Source organism: Danio aesculapii, chromosome 21 (genome assembly GCF_903798145.1).
Source record: "Danio aesculapii chromosome 21, fDanAes4.1, whole genome shotgun sequence".
Classification (NCBI taxonomy): domain Eukaryota; kingdom Metazoa; phylum Chordata; class Actinopteri; order Cypriniformes; family Danionidae; genus Danio; species Danio aesculapii.
The window spans coordinates 40,396,512-40,419,986 of record NC_079455.1 but is presented as its reverse complement, the minus strand read 5'-3'; the positions used below and the strand labels follow the sequence as shown (position 1 = coordinate 40,419,986).

Here is a 23,475-nt window from a genome sequence, read left to right as displayed (position 1 = left end):
TGTGCGTGTGCGTGTGTGCATGTATGTGTGTGTGTGTGTGCGTGTGCGTGTGCGTGTGGCATATGTGTGTGTAAATCTCAGTCTTTACTTCCGGTATCTTGGCTAAATCATATTTTCCACTCAGCCACTTCTGTGCACACACACTCAGACACACTCAGCAGCAGTGGTGTGTTCTCTACACGTCTCTTTCTTTAAGCTGCAGTGGAAGCCAAATTAGATTTGTTGAATGCAAACAGGGCAGTGAGGGGTACGAGCTAAATAAAAACAGCCCTTTTCTTCAGCCTGAGCTGGATTGGCTTGCTCATAAACACTCCCTCAGCCTGATGATGTTGCTATTAGAGGGCTTTGGGTCAAGAGTAAACGTTGACTGGTGCGCTATAGGACAATTGAATAAACTAAATTGGCCGTGTTTGTGTGTGTGTGTGTGTGTGTGTGAATGAGAGAGTGTAAGAGTGTTTCCTAGTACTGGCTTCCGCTGCGTAAAACATATGCCGGAACAGTTGATGGTTCATTCTGCTGTGGCAAGCCTTGATAAATCACAGACTAAGCTGAAGGAAAATGAATGAATGAATGTTAAATAATATCTTTGCCCAGTTGTTTGTTTGTTTGTTTTAGTGAGGGGTTCGATCATCTCTTTTCCCAAACAGAATTGTATTATTTTTATAAATAAAATTTTATTTAAATAACATTTTTTTGTTTTGTTTTGTTTTGTTATTTTGTTTTGTGTTTTGTTTAGTTTTTATGTTTTTTTTGTGTTTTGTTATTTTGTTTTGGGTTTTGCTTTTTTGTTTTGTGTTTAGTTTTTATGTTTTGTTTAGTTATATTGTTTTATGTTTTGTTTTTGTGTTTTGTTATTTTGTTTTGAGTTTTATGTTTTGTGTTTTGTTTAGTTTTTATGTTTTGGTTTGTGTTTTATTTTGTTTTATGTTTTGTTTTGTGTTTTGTTATTTTGTTTTGTGTTTAGTTTTTATGTTTAGTTTTTATGTTTTGTGTTTTGTTTTGTTTTTGTGTTTTGTCTTGTGTTTTGTTATTTTGTTTTGTGTTTAGTTTTTATGTTTAGTTTTTATGTTTTGTGTTTTGTTTTGTTTTTGTGTTTTGTCTTGTGTTTTGTTATTTTGTTTTGTGTTTAGTTTTTATGTTTAGTTTTTATGTTTTGTGTTTTGTTTTGTTTTTGTGTTTTGTCTTGTGTTTTGTTATCTTGTTTTGTGTTTTGTTATTTGTTTTGTGTTTTTGTTTTGTGTTTTTGTTGTGTTTTGTATTTGGTTTAATGTAATTTTATTTTATTTTATTTTGTATTCTGTTTTATTTTGTGATGTGTTGTTTTTTGTTTTGGGATTTTTTTGTGTTTTGTGTTTTTTTGTCTTATATTTTGTGTTTTTTTTTGTTTTATGTTTTATGTTTTGTGTTTTTTTGTTTTATGTTTTGTGTTTTGTTTTATGTTTTTTGTTTTGTTTTATGTTTTGTTTTTTGTTTTTTTGTTTTATGTTTTGTGTTTTGTTTTATATTTTGTGTTTTGTTTTGTGTTTTGTGTTTTGTTTTGTGTTTTGTTTTATATTTTGTGTTTTATTTTGTGTTTTGTGTTTTTTTGTTTTATGTTTTGTGTTTTGTTTTATATTTTGTGTTTTGTGTTTTGTTTTGTGTTTTGTTTTATATTTAGTGTTTTATTTTGTGTTGTGTTTTATGTTTTGTGTTTTGTTGTATATTTTGTGTTTTGTTTTGTGTTTTGTTTTATATTTTTTGTTTTATTTTGTGTTTTGTTTTGTTTTGTTTTACATTTTGTGTTTTATTTTGTGTTTTGTTTTATGTTTTGTGTTTTGTTTTGTGTTTTGTTTTATGTTTTGTGTTTTATTTTGTGTTTTGTTTTATGTTTTGTGTTTTGTTGTATATTTTGTGTTTTGTGTTTTGTTTTTTATTTGTGTTTTGTTTTTTATTTTGTGTTTTGTTTTGTGTTTTGTTTTATATTTTGTGTTTTGTTTTGTGTTTTGTTTTGAGTTTTATGTTTTGTCTTTTGTTTTGTGTTTTGTTATTTGGTTTGTTATTTTTTGTGTTTCATTTTGGGATTTGTGTTTGTTTTTGTTATTTGTTTTGTTTGTGTTTTGTTTTGCGTTTAGTTTTGTTTTATTTTATTTTATTTTGGGATTTGTTTTTTGTTTAGTTTAGTTTTGTGTTGTGTTTTGTTTTGTTTGTTTGTTTGTTTTGGGTTTTATTATTTAGATCATTATTTTCATTCATTCATTCATTCAAGCATTCTGTAGGGCAGGTGTTCGATCACCTTTTGTCTATAATATTGTTAGATTAATTGATTCAAATTTAAATATTTCTCTTTATTTATTCAGTAGGTAAGGTCTCGGATAATGTAATCTACAGTATTTAAAGCGCTATACAAATAAAGATGAATAAAATTGGCAAAATATATTTATTTGTCCACCAGAATGATCATATTTATTTTTGTATTTGTTTATTTCTCCATTTATACATAAGGAAGAATTAAAATTTTGTTGTTCTTGAGTTAAGGCATCAGATCTTGTCTTAATTTCTAAAAAAAATAAATAAATAAAAGATTGTTCAGTAATATATTTGTTGATCAATTCTTTTGGGGGATTAAAAAATAATCCTTTCCAAAACTGCCTCTGATTGGTGCGCACAGTACAGTAGGTGACATGATAAGCGGAAGTGTTTGAGTCACACTCCACCTACTTTTTCACCTGTAAAAGTGGGGACTGAAAACAGGAAGTTAAAAGCCCTCTCATTTCCTGTTCTTCCTTTCCTGAAAGAGGAGTGAAGTGCTCCTTTCATCCTTTCATCACACCAGGGGAAAGAGAGGAAATGGCTCCGGAGCTGCAGAGCCAACGACAAACCATCTCTGTTCCTTCAAAAACACACACACACACACACACACACACACACACACACACACACACACACACACACACACACACACACATACGCTCATTTAATATCTGCATATGAAGAGAGTGCATTTACACAGCACACACACATACACACATATTCCTACTGACTCTCTGTCTGTTTCTCTGTTGGTCTCAGGGTGTTATTGGAGCTCCTGGTCCTCCTGGTGTCCTTGGCTTGATTGTAAGTGAACCGATTTCTTTTTGCACACAGATTTGTCCCTCAAAGTGAGCTAAATGTGACAGAACTTCCTTTAAGCTGCACAAAAGTTGCTTTCATATCGGTTTTCATTTCAAGTCATTGCAAGTCTATGTTTACAGTCAGCTTGGGAAACAAGATGAACTTAATAGTCAGAGATGTGTAGAGATTACATTATATGCAGGAGAAATTATTTGAATGTATGGAGGCTGTTTATTTATTTAATTTAGTAAGGAATGTATTTAACTGTTTTATTTTTCCAGCTGGAATTTTATTATTATTATTATTATTATTATTATTATTATTATTATTATTATTATTATTATTATTATTATTATTATTATTATTATTATTATTACTATTATTATTATTATTATTATTATTATTATTATTATTATTATTACTATTATTATTATTATTATTATTATTATTATTACTATTATTATTATTATTATTATTACTATTATTATTGCTATTATTATTATTGTTGTTGTTATTAATATTGTTATAATAATAATAGTAATTATTATTATTTTTATTATTATTATTTTTATTATTATTAGTATTATCATCATCATCATTATTATTATTGCTGTTGTTATTAATATTGTTATAATAATACTAATAATTATTATTGTTTTATTATTATTATTATTATTATTATTATCATCATCATCATTATTATTATTGCTGTTGTTATTAATATTGTTATAATAATAATAATAATAATAATAATTATTCTTTTTCTTTTCGGCTTAGTCCCTTTATTATTCCGGGGTCGCCACAGCGGAATGAACCGCCAACTTATTCACCACATGTTTTACGCAGCGGATGCCCTTCCAGCAGCAACCCATCTCTGGGAAACATCCGTACACTCTCATTCACACTCATACACTACGGACAATTTAGCCTTCCCAATTCACCTGTTTTTTTCTTAAAGTTTAAGTTTTTGAATAAAAGCAGTTTTTAATAAAAAAAATGGTTTAAAGGTCAGAATTATTAGCCTCCTTAAAATATATTTACTAAATATTTTTGATTGTCTACACAACAAACCAATTATACAATAACTTGACTAATTATTCTAACTTTCCTAGTTAGCATAACCTAGTTAAGTCTTTAAATGACACTTTAATCTGAATCTAAGACTATAGACTACTTAAAGGGACTTTAAATCTTGCTAAATAACTAGTAAAATATTATGCACTGACTGTCACCATGGGAAAGATTAAAAAAAAGTAGTTATTAGAAATCTGTTAGTTAAACTATTATGTTTAAAAACCTGTTGTAAATAAATCATGTGTTGGTGCTTTATGTCATGACTGATGAAGGCAAAACTATTGAATATGACTTTTACATGAGTGTGACTGAAAACTAAATTTGATCACTGTGTTACATCTGTTCTCCGGAACTTGACGACTGTTTTTAAATTCAAGACTGCATTTCCTATTGTAAAACTACACTCAATTTCTGATTAATAATATCCATGCATAGCCGAGGACTTCCTATAGTGGAAGTGTTAAAATCGCTATTGAAAAACAGAAGTCTAATATAATCAACAGTCGACATGTTGATAGTTTTTCACAACATGAACATGATTGAAGTTGAATCTATTTATTATCTGTGTCAATTTCGGGGTTAACTTTTGAGGAATGCGGGGAACTGATGCGCACAGCACCGTCACTGACAGAGAGAGCGAGTGCGCGTGACACCGAGAGAGTGCGCGAGAGAGACCTCAGTCATATCTTCGCAGTCTGCCACCGATGGCTTATCTCGTTTCTCCGTGGTGTTTTGACATAAATATACACATCCAAACTTAGGGGGACCAGAGAGGGTGCCAAGCTTGTTGACACAGGGGCACCCCCCCCCCCCCCCTTTAATGCATGATGTGGATTTGAGTGTTTTTACTGTTTTATATTTCATTCATTTTTTAAAGGTTATTAGCATTAACTAAAACAGACAAAAACTTAAATTATTGATCAGTTAATTTAATTATTTGTTAAATATTGAACTTAATATTAGATGAATAACTTAATAACCTCAAAATTAAAAATATAAATAATTATCTAAATAAATCACATTTCAACTGTTCACTATTAATGGAGGATGTGGCTTATAAATGAGACTGATCCAGTATTGTGAGGATGTCCGGTTCTGTATTTATAAGCACATTGTGTGTATGTAGGGATGTGCATGTAAAAACAACATGATTTGCACAAAACAAAAACACACATATCATAGCATGTTTGTTCTTATTTGAGACCCTGCAGGCCCTCTTACGTCAACAAAACATTAAAACCCGCAATATTCCTTTAAATATGTCATATTAAGCTAATTTTTCACGTAAAGCTCTCGTGAAGTGCGCACTTTTGTTCGAGATGTGACGTAATTTGTTTTGATTTTTTATTATTAGGTTCGTCTTAGGTCAGACAATAAAATATAGATAATATTGATTACATATAGATATACGCACTGATACAATTCATCAAACAAAAAATGATCAGGAAAACATAATTATAAACTAAATAAGTATATAAATAAAAGGTAAAACACCACATTTATACACAAAGATATACAAACATAAGATAACAAAAATAAGAATAATAAAAAACAAATAAAAGAATAAATAAATAAACAAATAAATAAATAATACAAAGAAAAGGAAGGGAAAAAGGCAATTAAGTTATAGTTGTCTCCTTAAAAAAATGTAGAAAAGGATTCCAGACTTTCTGGAACTGTTCTGGCTTTTGTTTTATTGCGAACCGAATCTTTTCCATCTGAAGAGCATGTAGAAAATCAAAAACCCCATTGCCGATAAGAAGGAGGAGCTGCTGACTTCCAATTCATAAGAATAAGTCGTCAAGCCAGTAAGGTTGCAAAGGCTACGCTATCGGCCTGTAATGAATTTATTCAACATGTTCTGGCAGGATTCCAAACAGTGCTGTTTAGGGGATTGGGTCTATTGACAATGGAAAAACAGCAAAAAAACACCTAAAGACTCCCCCCCCAAAAAAACAGTCAGTTTCAAAATGGAAAGCATGTAACAGTGTGGCTGGTTCGGTTGTACAGCGAAGGCAAGTTGGGTCAAGATCATGTAAAATTTGATTCAGTTTAGTTCTAGATCAGTGTATTCTCTGCACGACCTTGAATTGAATGAGATATGCCTAGCGTTTATTGATGATGAATATATTCGTGCAAGAATAAGATCTCAAATATTTTCTTCAATTGTTAAATTCAGTTCCTCCTAAAAAGCCATCAGTATATGTGTTGAGGGGGACTGTTTTGTGTTAATAATAGTAAATATTTGAGAAATAACCCCTTTTGAAGAGGTGTGAAAGTCAAGTATATCATCAAGTATACTTTTATTTGGCACAATGGGAAAATTAGAAAACTGCTTATGGATAAAGTTCTATTACTGAAAGTATCTAAATAAATGAGAATTTGGTAGGTCGAATTTTTGTACTGTGACGTAATTTGAACTGAAACATGAAAATATGGACAGAGTAGCTCCTCCCTCTTTTAAAAAAACAGCCAATAGCATTTCCTTTTATCACAGTTAAGTGAGAGTGGTGCATATACAGTAGCAATAACATTATAAAGGGGGCGGGGCATGTCAGATACTAGAGAGCATTTGATTGGTCAGAAGATTTGATGAGAAACTACAGTATCCATTTGGGTGGAAGTGACAAACTGTAAGCTTAAGATATTTATATCTTCTAAATGCTAATTTTGTCACTGTTTTGAGGTTGTTGCTAGATCAGATATGGTTGCGGCCGGAGGTTAATGAGATTTATTTATATTATTTATTAAATTTCCCATTTATTGTATTTTATTAATTAATATTAATCTACCCCCACCCCAACCCTAAACCCAACCGTCACAGTGTAGTAAAAACAGTGATTGTACCAAGTATTATTTATGTTATCTATTAAATTACCCAGTAAATTGTATTTTATAGCGCCTACTTCCACCCCAACTCTAAACCCAACCATCATAGTGCTGTAAAAATATTAATTATTGTTATACAGTGTCATAAATAATGCTGCTATATTAATGTGCATATTGAACATATGGCCGGCCGTGTATCCTATCTAGACTTTACGCTTTTTGGAGCGTGCTAGCTTATAGATATCATTAAAACATATTGATACTAACATCTAAAAAAGCTTTATTTTGATTTCTTGGGGACTTCAAAAACACCTCTCATTGCTTTTTCAGGGTGATATGGGCCCTGCTGGGACAGTCGGTGTACCAGGACTAAATGGGCTGAAAGTAAGTCAAACACAAAAACACACACACAGTCCATCACTCAGCATCCGCTTTAGTGTATTTAGTGTACATGTTTGTGCGTGCGTGTGTGTGTGTGTGTGTTTGTTCCAGGGCGTCCCGGGGAACATGGGCGAGTCCGGACTGAAAGGTGATAAGGTGATCTGAATACTCTGTTATTGGTCTGTTTTACAGCAGCATGTGATGGAAATACTCTCTCCCCATTGGCCAGACTGTGTTTCACATGTTTTTAAAAGCTCCGCCCCTAATAGCAAGCGTTCAAAAAAATTTTGACCTTCAAATTTTAATGTTTCAGTTTTCAGGGGCTTTTTTTGTGGTAGTTTATGAGATTTGCTTCCAGATTCAAAACATTTATTTATTTGACAGTGAGTACGTTTACATGGACACGAATTATCCGATTTTAATACGATTACAAAATACAAACTAACATAACCGAAAAGTTCAATTAGGTAGTTATTATTAAATTGACTTGCATCTTAAGACAAAAAAATTGCACAGACATATTTGAATGTTGCTTAAAGTTATTCTCACTTAAGATGGCTCAAACTGTTTAGTCTAGGACTAGCCTTAAACCTGTCGGTGAAATGAGGGGAAAATGTAAAAGTCCTCAGTTAAATAAATAAATAAATAAATAAATAAATAAATAAATAAATAAATAAATAAATAAAAATAAATAAATAAATAAAAATAAATAAATAAATAAATAAATAAATAAATAAATAAATAAATAAATAAATAAATAAATAAATAAATAAATAAATAAATAAATAAAAATAAATAAATAAATAAATAAATAAATAAATAACAAATCTATAGAGCTAGTTCACCAATAAATGAAAGTTCTGTCATCATTTACTTAGCCTTTAAAATCTTTTCAAATCTTTATGAGTTGCTTTCTTCTGTTAAAGATAAAAGATGTTTTTAATAATGTTGAAAATCTGTGACCGTTGACTTCCATAGTATTTGTTTTTTTCTGCTGTGGAAGTCAGTGGATTCAGCTTTTTTTTAAATATATCTTCTTTTGTAAAACTTATAAAGGTTTGGAAACACTTGATGGGTTGATGGAGAGTAAATATTGATTAAATTTGAGTAAATGCTTTTTATTGCCTATTGATTACATTAAAGCGATCAGGTTTCTTCTCCTCAAACTGCTTTTTGAAAGCATAAATAAAAGACATCTTCCCTAACTCTACTTTTTTCTGCCCCATCACTTTCTCTGATCTTTTTTCTGACTTTGACTGGCTTCACAACTTATTTCTCACTTTTTCTTTGTCTTTCACTCTTTGTCTCTCAGGGAGACGTTGGGATTCCTGGAGAACAGGGAGAGATTGGCTTCCAAGGAGATAAGGTACATATTTTTATTGCACATTTTTACACAATGTCTGATATCTGTTATTCAGTCTAACTGTAATTTCTTCAATTGGAGTCCTTCTGTGTGCATGCTCTACTACTAGTGTCTATGCCAATATGACTGATTTGCAATTTGCTTGCTTGTTTGTTTGTTTCAGGGTGTGCAGGGTTTACCGGGATTACCAGGACCTCGTGGAAAACCAGGACCACAGGTTGGTTTCTTTACATTTTTGTCTCTCAATTAAACTGAATTCTGTTACATACAGCAGTGCATAGTGTTGCAGTTCTGTTTGTTTTATTGCGTCTGCATAGCATTGCGTCTTGTGTGTATATTCAATTCAATTCAATTCACCTTTATTTGTATAGCGCGTATACAATGTAGATTGTGTCAAAGCAGCTTCACATAAAAGGTCACAGTAAATAGGAACAGTGTAGTTCAGTTTGTAGTGTTTAAGTTCAGTTCAGTTGAGCTCAGTTCAGTGTGGTTTAATAATCACTACTGAGAGTCCAAACACTGAAGAGCAAATCCAACGATGCGCAGCTCTACAGATCCTGAACCATGCAAGCCAGTGGCGACAGCGGAGAGGGAAAAAAAACTTCACTAAATAGCGGAAGTGAAGAAAAAAAAACCTTGAGAGAAACCAGGCTCAGTTAGGCACGATCATTTTAATTTCTCCGCTGGCCAAACGTCTCGTGCAGAGCTGCAGTCTTAGTGGTGGAGGCTGGAAGCTGGCCTCAGCGAAGACTCGTCTGTCTCTGGAGCGTCATAGGAATCAGTCTCATGTTCTCCACTCTTCCATGACCATCACAGTAGCTGCTCAGGATACGGCCTGGTCCAGGATATGGAAACCTTGGGATCATATATATATATATATATATATATATATATATATATATATATATATATATATATATATATATATATATATATATATGAAGAGTTTAGATGCAAAAACCTCTAAATGCTGTTTGATATTTTCTGCAAAATTTAGCATTTTTCTTTGACTCTTGTGTGTAGGCTCAGAAAGTTTACTTTTATAGTGACGAATAAGTTCTTTTCATTGCCTTTAAAGCAAAACACTTAAACATAAACATAGGAGGCGGAGAAAAATGCTAATTTTAGTAGAAAATTTCAGATGGCATTTAGAGGTTTTTTTTTCATTCATATATATATATATATATATATATATATATATATATGAAAATATATAACATTTACATGTTTATTTATCTATGTATGAACTGCATATGCTTACCAGAAAAGCAAAGTCTGCTCAATTAACAGGAAATTTCTATGTAGTTTACTTGTTTCTCCTGCTTGCAATAGTGCCAATGTTCTTTCATAATCATGCTGCTAAAAGGACATCTCTTGACTCAGAAATGTTACGTCAAAAAAAATGTATTTAAGTTATCGGGTTAAATTTACAAAAGGACTTTCAAATAATCAAATAATAAACATTTGTTATAAAGCATTTTTGGTTTTTGCACAGAATTTTCATTTCAGTCCATTTCTAGAGTGCATTATGTAACAATTTTAAGCTCATGGTCAGCATTTGTGTGTGTTTTGAAGGGCAAGACAGGAGAAATAGGGCCCAGTGGATTATCAGGCCCACCAGGACCTGAGGTATCCATCAACATCTACTTTTCAAGACCACCACATAACTATAAAACACTTCTGCTCTGTCATGTGTGAAAGATTCACTCTAGATATCGCTGATTAATTGATTTGTGCTTTATCCTTTGCAGGGTTTTCCTGGTGATATCGGTAAACCAGGCCACAATGGACCTGAGGGGCCAAAGGTGTGTGTGTGTTATTGAATTATACTCTGTGACTGAGCATTTAGGGATGATGCGCACATGTTTTTGTAGCTTCATGCTGGCTATTTCTTTTTCATAGGGTAAACCTGGAGCCAGAGGTTTACCGGGACCTCGTGGAGCCGCTGGACGAGAGGTGTGTGTTTATGTGTGTGTGTGTGTGTGTGTGTGGTTTGTACAGGTACCTTATTAATGGCTTTTAAATAGACAGCTTATTAATATGGTTCATTTGTAGGGTGACGAGGGTCCTCTAGGACCACCGGGACCATTAGGACTCGAGGTGAGGATTTGAATATGACTACATTAACCCTTGATTGTTTGTTGGTGATGTTAATGTTGATCCTGTTTGTAGTATTTTTTATAATGCAATATGAGCTTTCAGCTATGTCTATACATATATATATATATATATATACGGATAGATGGACAGACAGACAGACAGATAGATGGACAGACAGACAGATGGACAGACAGACATGGATAGATAGACAGACAGACCAACAGACGGATAGACTGACAGACAGATAGATGGACAGACAGACAGACAGTTAGCTGGACAGACAGACAGACATAGACAGATGGATAGATTGACAGACAGACAGACATAGACAGATGGATAGATTGACAGACAGACCGACAGATGGATAGAAGGACAGACAGATAGATGAACAGACAGACAGACAAACAGACGGATAGATGGACAGACAGACAAGCAGATGGACAGACATACAGACAGACAGACAGATAGATGGACAGTCAGACAGACAGACAGACAGATGGATAGACGGACAGACAGATAGATGGACAGACGGACAGACAGACAGACGGATAGATGGACAGACAAACAGACAGACATAGACAGATGGATAGATTGACAGACAGACGGATAGACGGACAGACAGATAGATGGACAGACAGACAGACAGACGGATAGATGGACAGACAGACGGATAGACGGACAGACAGATAGATGGACAGACAGACAGACAGACGGATAGATGGACAGACAGACGGATAGACGGACAGACAGATAGATGGACAGACAGACAGACAGACGGATAGATGGACAGACAGACGGATAGATGGACAGACAGACAGACAAACAGATGGATAGATGGACAGACAGACAAACAGACAGACAGATGGACAGACGGACAGACAGATAGATGGACAGACAGACAAGCAGAGGGACAGACATACAGACAGACAGATGGATAGATGGACAGACAGACAGACAGACAGGCGGATAGACGGACAGACAGATAGATGGACAGACGGACAGACAGACGGATAGATGGACAGACAGACAGACAGACAGACAGACAGATAGATGGACAGACGGACAGACAGACGGATAGATGGACAGACAGACAGACACAGACAAACGGATAGATGGACCAACAGAGAGACAGACGGACGGACGGACAGACAGACGGATAGAGGGACAGACAGACAGGCAGGCATGCAGGCAGGCAGATAGACAGACAGACAGACGGATAGATGGACAGTCAGACAGACGGATAGATGGACAGTCAGACAGACAGACAGATGGACAGACAGACAGACAGACAGATAGACAGGCAGACAGACAGATAGATTTTTCATATGCAGTGTGAGCTCAGCAAAATGCACATTCCAGGAATGCACCACAAGGTGGCGCAGTGAGGGATTTCAGTTAAGATAAGCTTTGATTACATTTAAAATATCAGTGAATTATCAGTACAATTCATTTATCTCAAAGCACAGAAATCCAGCCTCGTAAAGCAAAAGTTTGAGGGTCGGCTGCAAACATCCCCTGCATTACATAACATTCCCGCTCTGTGTCTGTTTTTCCTCTTTTCCCTTCTTTCGTTCCGCTTTTCCTTGTTTAACCTAACTCACTGCTGCTCTGGCACAAAGTCAGAACATTACTGGATGCTCTCCATCTTTCTGTCCTCAGACAGGTATCTGTTTTCCTCATCTCTCTGTGTGTCTCTGTTGTGCGGTCAGGGATTGGATATGTCTTGGTGAGACTTTCAGTATGTTCTCTTTGTGTTCGGACCGCAGCTCTTCTGCATTAGCATGCATACTCGTGTTAGGCTCCAAGACAATTAAACACCTCAGTTACATGTTTTACCTGTGTATCTCATGAAACAATTACATATCTCTCCCAAAACCAACAGTGAATTATATTTTGCATGAAACACTTGAACATGCTGTTTTGTACTTAGCTCATGCCTATTCATTGGGAATTAATAGATAGGTATTATATTATTGTAACTGTATAATCATATTAGGAATTAGAAGGTACATAATCAAAGTAAGGCAGCACGGTGGCGCAGTGGGTAGCACAATCGCCTTACAGCTAGAAGGTCGCTGGTACGAACCCCGGCTGGGTCAGTTGGCATTTCTGTTTGAAGTTTGCATGTTCTCCACGTGTTTTGTGGGTTTCCTCTGGGTGCTCTGATTTCCCACAAGTCCAAAAAAAAAATAAAAATCATGTGGTATAGGTGAATTGGGTAAGCTAAATGGTCTATAGTGTATGTGTGTGAATGAGTGTGTATGGATGTTTCCCAGAGATGGGTTGATGCTTGAAGGGCATCCGCTGCATAAAACATATTCTGGATAAGTTAACGGTTCATTCTGCTGTGGCGACCCCCAATTAATAAAGGGACTAAATCCACTAAAGCTGGATTTATACTTTAGCCTGGCGCTGCATCGCACACCTCCGCTGACTGTGTGCGCACCTCACGAAACTTGCGAGGCTTTTATACTTGCTGTGTTCGCCGTTGTGATATTCGCCGCGTGCACTCAAGCAAACTAGCGGACGTGTCGAGTATAAACCAGGCTTAAGCCGAAAAGAAAATGAATGAATGAATAATCAAAGTCAAAAATCTTTGATCAAACTTTGATCAAATCAAAAATCAAAGTAATGTTTGTATTTCCACTTGAAGAAGCAACCACTCTCGACAGCTGCCATTTTAGCTTGCGTTCTCCAGCAATTTAATAGCGTATTGCAGGGGAAAACAGACTTTAGTAACGCAATTACAACGAAATTACACTGACTTTAGTAACGCAATTACAACGCAATTACACTGACTTTAGTAACGCAATTACAACGCAATTACACTGACTTTAGTAACGCAATTACAACGCAATTACACTGACTTTAGTAACGCAATTACAACGCAATTACACTGACTTTAGTAACGCAATTACAACGCAATTACACTGACTTTAGTAACGCAATTACAACGCAATTACACTGACTTTAGTAACGCAATTACAACGCAATTACACTGACTTTAGTAACGCAATTACAACGCAATTACACTGACTTTAGTAACGCAATTACAACGCAATTACACTGACTTTAGTAACGCAATTACAACGCAATTACACTGACTTTAGTAACGCAATTACAACGCAATTACACTGACTTTAGTAACGCAATTACAACGCAATTACACTGACTTTAGTAACGCAATTACAACACAATTACACTGACTTTAGTAACGCAATTACAACGCAATTACACTGACTTTAGTAACGCAATTACAACGCAATTACACTGACTTTAGTAACGCAATTACAACGCAATTACACTGACTTTAGTAACGCAATTACAACGCAATTACACTGACTTTAGTAATGCAATTACAACACAATTACACTGACTTTAGTAACGCAATTACAACACAATTACACTGACTTTAGTAACGCAATTACAACGCAATTACACTGACTTTACTAACGCAATTACAACGCAATTACACTGACTTTAGTAACGCAATTACAACGCAATTACACTGACTTTAGTAATGCAATTACAACACAATTACACTGACTTTAGTAACGCAATTACAACACAATTACACTGACTTTAGTAATACAATTACAACACAATTACACTGACTTTAGTAATACAATTACAACGCAATTACACAGACTTTAGTAACGCAATTACAACGCAATTACACTGACTTTAGTAACGCAATTACAACGCAATTACACTGACTTTAGTAACGCAATTACAACGCAATTACACTGACTTTAGTAATACAATTACAACGCAATTACACTGACTTTAGTAATACAATTACAACGCAATTACACTGACTTTAGTAACGCAATTACAACGCAATTACACTGACTTTAGTAATACAATTACAACGCAATTACACTGACTTTAGTAATACAATTACAACGCAATTACACTGACTTTAGTAACGCAATTACAACGCAATTACACTGACTTTAGTAATACAATTACAACGCAATTACACTGACTTTAGTAATACAATTACAACGCAATTACACTGACTTTAGTAACGCAATTACAACGCAATTACACTGACTTTAGTAATACAATTACAACGCAATTACACTGACTTTAGTAACGCAATTACAACGCAATTACACTGACTTTAGTAATACAATTACAACGCAATTACACTGACTTTAGTAACGCATTTACAACGCAATTACACTGACTTTAGTAATACAATTACAACGCAATTACACAGACTTTAGTAACGCAATTACAACGCAATTACACTGACTTTAGTAACGCAATTACAACGCAATTACACTGACTTTAGTAACGCAATTACAACGCAATTACACTGACTTTAGTAATACAATTACACTGACTTTAGTAATACAATTACAACGCAACTACACTGACTTTAGTAACGCAATTACAACGCAATTACACTGACTTTAGTAATACAATTACAACGCAATTACACTGACTTTAGTAACGCAATTACAACGCAATTACACTGACTTTAGTAACACAATTACAACGCAATTACACTGACTTTAGTAATACAATTATAACGCAATTACACTGACTTTAGTAACGCAATTACAACGCAATTACACTGACTTTAGTAATACAATTACAACGCAATTACACTGACTTTAGTAATGCAATTACAATGCAATTACAACGCAATTACACTGACTTTAGTAACGCAATTACAACGCAATTACACTGACTTTAGTAATACAATTACAACGCAATTACACTGACTTTAGTAACGCAATTACAACGCAATTACACTGACTTTAGTAACTGTAATCAAATTACACAAATTTTAAATGTAATTCCTTACGTTTCTGCTTTTCTCAAAAAAGTAATTAGATTACAGTAGCGCATTACTGTGGAACGCATTACACTCAACTCTGATAATAACTCTATGTTAAGTGTTACGTTATATATTAATTAATTAAATGCAATTATTTTTCAGACTATTTTTGGACATTCTAATCATAATATAGGAGTTTAAAATGGTTTTATATTAAATTATTATGTTGTTTTTCTATTATTGTTTAAATCATTTTTATTTTAATGCACATTTTAATTAGCGCCACTCATGCAATGGGCTTTATGTCAGTTTTTTGTTGCACTGCGTACTTTAGATAGTATTGAGACATATATATATAAATTTCACTGTCTTTACGCAAAATGCAGTTTGCTGATTATTTTGTGAGGCTTTATTTATTTGCCCAGTCCAAGCTGTACAACAAATCTTCTCTCTGTGTTGTTGTTTTTCAGGGTCAGATGGGCAGTAAGGGTTTCCCTGGGGCTCTTGGACTTGAAGGGGTCAAAGTGAGAACATCAAACACACACAAATCTCCCTCACACAAACACACACGTGGTCACTCACACACTCTCTGATGTGTTTCAGGGTGAGCAGGGAGTCACAGGGAAAGCTGGACCCATGGGTGAGAGGGTAAGTGTGCAGACTGAGTTAGAGCTTTAAAACATACACACACGACCCTCACACTAAGGATGGCCATGATGTTTTGTTTGCAGGGTCTCGTTGGCTTCATCGGTCCTGGAGGAGAGGCTGGACTTGCTGGAGAGAAGGTAAGACACACCTTAGAGTGTGTGCATTTGGTAGAATTTAAAAGATGTCCCAGAATGCACCTTGTGAAGCTGATATTGATCAAATTTGCATGTTCATTTACATAGTCTTTACATTACAGTCAAAAGCTTTGGTACAGATTGTTTTGACACATCGCCATGGAAACTTGGAAGAATTAAGTGATCAGTGTTGTGGAGTAACTAGTTACATGTAACGGCGTTACATAATTTAATTACAAAATAAATGTAACTGTACTTCGTTACAGTTACTGAGAAAAAATGTGTAATTAAATTACAGTTACTTCTGAAAAGGTTAAAGATTACAAATGGGGTTACATCTAAAAATATATACAAATCTGGGATATGTTGAATAATATAAATCTGGTGCTTTGCCTGTTTTTGAAATGCACGATGCCTTCTGCTTAGGCCATTTATTAAAGCGGTGCTCTTCTGCTATATCTACATTTCTCAGTAGCGTGGTGGTAGCATCGCTACTTTACTTATCAAAAAGCTTTTCAGTAGCGAAGCTATTTTATTAGTCAAGTTGCACAATAGCATCCACACAAGCTACATTTACCGATCACGGATCGATAAGTGACTGCACCAGCATTCACAGAGCTGTGAGGCCGGTGTCTAGTCCATGAAAATTAAGCCATATGACGGCAAGAATGCCGATTTCTTCTCCTACCTGTTTTTCGGTGGTTGACAACAAACTTTTTGGTGCGTTACTGCCACCTCTCGCTCTGGTTGGTGATGTCGCCAACCAAGGCTAACAAAAGAAATCTGCTAGATGGAAAGATGACTGAGTGAGAGGAGGTCTATATATATATATATAGTATATATTAGTGGTGGGCCGTTATCGGCTATAACATGCGGCATTATCGTGAGACTCTTATCGCGCGCTAAAAATATCACTGTTAATCTATTCTCAAAGTTGGTTTGGGAGCTGGGTCTATTCTACACAAACTATGATGACTTTCACCTTGATATTTTAGCGCGGATGTATACCTGACCAGTGAGCCGTCTGACAAAAAAGTGCCCTTCTGAATCAAATCAGCAGGATGCCCTTCTGGATCTTTCACTTACTTTTAAAGACTCTACTGACTACGTTTACATAGACATCTGTAATCTAGTTATTTGCCTTAATAGACAATAATATAATTAAGGTGTTTATGTGAAGTGCTTTCATGTAAGAGTTTCCTGTCATTTTGGGTGACTTTAACTGCAGTTCGGCAGTTTCACTTTCACTCATGAACATTTCATTCATGCCCCCGTGACAAACTGGGGTATTAGACGCAAATAAGGAGTAAGGACTGGTGAGAGTGTTATGGTATTTAATAATGCACGCTGAATGGAAAGGAAAAAACTTCCGCATTTCGTGATGTGTGTGTTTGTGTGCGGTCCTTTACTGACAGCCGCATGTGTGAATCTTGTCGGAAAATATGGCAAAAAGTTCTACATGACGGTAATAGTTTGATTGCGTTGTTTACTTCAATAATGCCACCAATATCTGCATACTCCACATGTCTTAATTCTATTTCTGTTTAGTTCAGTTATGACTTTAGTCGGATTAAGATGTTCAAAAATCGCAGTTCAAAATTCATGTTAAACTGAATAAACAGTTAGTAAACACAAGTACATCACCAATTATCACAGCAGATCAGTTTCTCAAGCAGTTTGTGATGCGCTTTGGAAAACCGGAGATGAGCCCCTGGTCTAATGCGCCACCTGGCTTGAGAAACCCGTTCTCAAAGACTTACTTTTAGTCATTAATCGGGTAGCACACATATTCAGAATGCCTTTGGCAGAATTCAAATGAGCCATTTTAATCTCGATTAATCTAGATTAATTCCAAGATTACAGTGAGATTAATCTAGTATCTATGCTATCCTATTATCTATATATAAAGTTTACTGCAGCAAAGGCTGAAGTATACTATGGTAATTTCTATTAGTTCATGAAAGTTACTAATGATACTACATTATGTAGTGTAATTTATTAATAAACAGTTGTAAACATAATACTCATTCCTAAATATTTCCCTTTACTATACATTACTATAGTATTTTAAATGCGTAACACCTGGTTTTATTAGATTTTTTTTTGTTTTTGCTGTTATATACTATCATTTGTTTCTGTTTAGTACAGCATATTATTTACAGTAAATAACTGAACTGAACAATTCTGCCTTGTTTGTTTCATTGACAGTTTTGTTGATCACTAAGATGTGATTGACATGGATTTAAGTTGCTTTGATTTAAAAATGAAAATTGCAAAAATAGCTTAGATGTATTTTTACTGCAAATGCCACAAAACTCCCCCTGCACAACTAACTCAACTATAGATTCTGTAACAACAGTAAACAGTTTTTTTGTTAGGTCTGGTTTTGTGGTGGCTGTACTTTAAAATCAAATGAATATAATCTTAATTAAAGTGATGAAAGATTTAGAGATTCTAACAGTAAACAGAGCTGCTGTAAAGTCACCCCTGCTTGGTATAAACGCTTGAAAAGGATTTAGTTGAAAATATCCATTAGAAACTTAAAAGTAATCAGATGTAATCAGTTACTTTACTTTTATAAAGTAATCGAAAAGGTACACTACTTATTTTATTTTCAATAGGGCAATTTGTAATCTGTTATCTATTACATTTCCAAAGTAACCTCCCCAACACTGGTGATGATGCAGAGTATTCAGAATGCATCGCATAAATAAATAAATGACATTTCGAAGTATGTTCAAGTGGAAAACAGTCGTCTGAAATGATAATATCATTTCAAAATGTTACTCCTTTAACTTTTTTCTGGCAAATATAGGCTTGGTGAACATAAGAGGCATTAAATGTCATCAGCCCCAAAGGCTTGTACGTTAATGTAAATGTTTGTGTATGTGATTAATTCAGGGTGATCGCGGAGAGATGGGTTTGCCGGGACCTCCAGGAGAGAAAGGATCTACGGTACGCCATGTTTACACACACAAACTCTGTGCATAAATTCTCAGTGGGAATTTTCTCCCTCAAATTAGAAATGCTGTTTAAAACAGGAAGTTCAACTGTCCATCAACAGTACAAAGCCAACTTCCTGCCAGTCGTCAGCTCATTTTGAGTGTCTGGAGTATTTGTGCATTTCTGGAATAATAATAATGTCATTTGTGGATACAAAGTGGGTCACAAACATACAAAACTTACCATAAAAACTAGAGATGCACTAATATATTGGCCCCCGAATATTTATCAGCCTATCTTGAATTAATTAAAAGCGATCGGTATATAATTTATGTAAAACAGATTTTTTTTTCTCAAAGCCTAACTACTTGCAAAAAAACTAAATATAATCTGTGCAAAATGTCAGGCTTGATTCTAATAAGTACAAAACGTTTGGGAAATCAACTTATGTGCACCATGCTTAAGCAAAAGTTTGTATTTTTTGTCCAGAAGAATATACTCAAAGTAGTAGTAGTAAAAATAATAATAAAAATAAAAATAATAATTGTAATAATAATAATAATAATAATAATAATAATAATAATGATAATAATAATGATAATGATAATAATAATAATAATAACAATAATAATAATAATGATTATGATAATAATAATAACGATAATGATAATAATAATAATAATAATAATAATAATAATAATAATAATAATAATAATAATAATAATAATAATAATAATAATAATAATAATAATAACAACAATAATAATAATAATAACAATAACAATAATAATAATAACAATAATAATAATAATAATAATAATAACAATAACAACAATAATAATAATAACAATAATAATAATAATAATAATAATAATAATAACAATAACAACAACAATAATAATAATAACAATAATAATAATAATAACAATAATAATAATAATAACAATAACAACAATAATAATAATAATAATAATAATAATAATAATAATAATAATAACAATAATAACAATAACAACAATAATAATAATAACAATAATAATAATAATAATAACAATAATAATAATAATAACAGTAATAATAATAATAATAATAATAATAATAATAATAATAATAATAATAACAACAACAACAACAACAACAATAATAACAACAATAATAATATAAAAAATAATAATAATAATAATAATAATAATAATAATAATAATAACAATAATAACAATAACAATAATAATAATAACAATAACAATAATAATTACAATAATAACTATAATAACAATAATAATAATAATAACAATAATAATAATAATAATAATAATAATAATAATAACAATAATAAGCTTATTTTTAACAAAGTTGTTTTCAAAAAGTTTTAGTTTAAAATTGATATTGAAACCGACAGTGGGTCAATAATTTACAGGAGTAGCAAAATTTATAACTTACATATAGCAACAGCAGCAGCTTTATAAGTTAATTTTATTAAATAAACATGTTCTATGTCAAATAAAAGCAAATGTTAATAAAAGCTAACCTCCTTTGACATTAGTAATATTGTTTTTTTTATATTAACTCCCCTTAAAATGCTGGACAGTTGAATGTAAAATAAAGCCATTCATTCATTTTCCTTCGGCCTAGTCCTTTTATTCATCAGGGGTTGTCACAGCGGAATGAACCGCCAACTTATCCAGCATATGTTTTACACAGTGGATGTCCTTCCAGCTGCAACCCAGTACAGGGAAACATCCATACACTCTCATTCACACTCATACACTACAGCCAATTTAGCTTACCCAATTAGCACATGTTTTTGGACTGTGGGGGAAACCAGAGCACCCGGACGAAACTCATGCCAACACGGAAGAACATGCAAACTCCACACAGAAATGCCAACTGGCCTAGCCGGGACTCGAACCAGCGACCTTCTTCGTTAGTTTAACTAGTTAGTGCTGCATAATACTGTATGCAATTGACCATTATTGGTATTGGAATGGATGGCGCAGTGGGTAGTGCTGTCACCTCACAGCAAGAAGGTTGCTGGTTCGAACCTCGGCTGGGTCAGTTGGCTTCTCTGTGTGGAGTTTGCATGTTCTTCCCGTATTGGTGTGGGTTTCCTCCGGGTGCTCCGGTTTCCCCAACAGTCCAAAGACATGCGCTGTAGATGAATTGGGTAAGCTAAATTATCTGTAGTGTATGTGTGAGAATAATAGTGTGTGGGTGTTTTCCAGTGATGGGTTGCAGCTGGAAGGGCATCCACTGCGTAAAACATATGCTGGATAAGTTGGCGGTTCATTCCGATGTGATAACCCCTGACCCCTGAAAAGGATTAAGCCGAAAATAAAATGAATGAATGGAATTTGTTTGTTTTTTGGTCAAAATCGGTATCAGCCAAAAAAAAATGTAACGTTTATTGGTGTATCCCTAAATTAAAACTATAAGAATATTACTAAAGATATAAATATGATCATTGCAGATATAAAAATCCTTTAAGTGCTGTCTGAAATGTTCTTCTCTAATGAGCTTTTTTTTTTCTCAGCCTCCTATGTCTATGTTCAGTTATTTCTTTTTAAAGGCAATGAAAAGAGGTGAAATTAAAAGTGAAATTGCTAAACCTACACACAGAAAATTTCAGACGACACTTGAAGCCTTTTGCATCTGAACCTGTCATATGTTGGAGTATGTATACGAAATATATACAGTTGAAGTAAATTTTCTTTTTCTTTTTTAAAAATTTCCCAATTAGAGCAAGGAAATTTTCACAGTATGTCTGATAATATTTTTTCTTCTGGTCTTATTTGTTTTATTTTGGCTAGAATGAAAGACGCTTTTAATTTTTTAAACACATTTTAAGGTCAAAATTATTCGCCCCTTTAAGCTATATATTTTTTCGATAGTCAACAAAACAAACCATCGTTATACAATAACTTGCCTAATTACCCTAACCTGCCTAGTTAACCTAATTAACCTAGTTAATCCTTTAAATGTCACTTTAAGCTGTATAGAAGTGTCTTGAAGAATATCTAGTCAAATATTATTTACTGTCATCATGGCAAAGATCAAATAAATCAGTTATTAGAGATGAGTTATTAAGACTATTATGTTTAGAAATGTGTTGATGAAATCTTCTCTCCGTTAAACAGAAATTGGGGGAAAAAATAAACTGGGGGGCTAATAATTCTGACTTCTACTGTATATGTATGTTGTTTCTATGTCTGTTTTCCATATTTCTCATTTCTTTCAGGGTCACCCAGGAACCCCAGGAGAAGGCGGCCCACCAGGACCACCAGGCAGTCCAGTGAGTCTGTTTGAGATATTTTTGGGGTCAAAGGGAAGCTAACGGTACCTGCTGTGGTCAGATGAGTGTGCTGTTCGTCAGCTGTCAGACACCTCCTGCATCTACTGTTCTGTGCGGCAGACAAAACAAACAGAGAGAGAGACAGGAGTCAGTCATCAACCCCATAGTGTGTGTTTAATGGTGGACGTAATCTCTTTTATTACAGGGCTCACCGGGATCACGTGGACCCATCGGCATGAGAGGACCTAAAGGAAGACGGGTAAGACATCTGGGCATAATAAGTTCAGAAGTGTGTGTGTGTTTGTGTGCGTGTGTGTGCTTGTGCATATCTTTGAGGGTGTATGTGTGTGTGCGCGTGTGTTCTTGCACGCGTGTGCATGCGTGTATATGCGTGTGCGTGCATATCTGTGCTTGCATGTCTGTGTGTGCGTGTCTTTGCGTGTGTTTGTGTGTGTGTCTTCTTGTCAGTGTATGTGTGTGTGCGCATATTTGTGCATACGTGTCTGTTCGAGCGTGTCAGTGTGTGTGCGTGTCTGTGCGTGCATGTCAATGTGTGTGCGTGCTTATCTGTGGGTGTCTGTGCGTGCGTGTCTGTGAATGCATGCTTATTTGTGTGTGTCTGTGCGTACGTGTGTGAGTGTCTGTGCATGCATGCTTATTTGTGTGTGTGTCTGTGTATGCGTGCATGTCTGTGCATGCATGCTTATCTGTGTGTGTGTGTCTCTGCGTGCATGCGTGTCTGTGCTTACATGTCAGTGTGTGCATATCTATGCATGCGTGTCTATGTGTGCGTGCTTATCTGTGTGTGTGTCTGTGCGTGCGTGTCTGTGCA

The 23,475-nt window shown here is 34.2% G+C and overlaps 1 protein-coding gene across 1 annotated transcript in view; it reads left to right on the top strand.

The window, feature by feature from the left end:
- col27a1a (collagen, type XXVII, alpha 1a) overlaps window positions 1-23,475 on the top strand; it is a 156,084-nt gene that overhangs the window by 82,037 nt on the left and 50,572 nt on the right. The window contains exons 14-28 of the mRNA XM_056447135.1: window positions 3,049-3,093; window positions 7,324-7,377; window positions 7,486-7,530; window positions 8,687-8,740; window positions 8,901-8,954; window positions 10,313-10,366; window positions 10,489-10,542; window positions 10,640-10,693; window positions 10,793-10,837; window positions 16,100-16,153; window positions 16,233-16,277; window positions 16,361-16,414; window positions 19,313-19,366; window positions 22,590-22,643; window positions 22,849-22,902. Of these exons, the coding sequence (XP_056303110.1) occupies window positions 3,049-3,093; window positions 7,324-7,377; window positions 7,486-7,530; window positions 8,687-8,740; window positions 8,901-8,954; window positions 10,313-10,366; window positions 10,489-10,542; window positions 10,640-10,693; window positions 10,793-10,837; window positions 16,100-16,153; window positions 16,233-16,277; window positions 16,361-16,414; window positions 19,313-19,366; window positions 22,590-22,643; window positions 22,849-22,902 (774 nt within the window). The remainder of the gene's footprint in view (window positions 1-3,048; window positions 3,094-7,323; window positions 7,378-7,485; window positions 7,531-8,686; window positions 8,741-8,900; window positions 8,955-10,312; window positions 10,367-10,488; window positions 10,543-10,639; window positions 10,694-10,792; window positions 10,838-16,099; window positions 16,154-16,232; window positions 16,278-16,360; window positions 16,415-19,312; window positions 19,367-22,589; window positions 22,644-22,848; window positions 22,903-23,475) is intronic.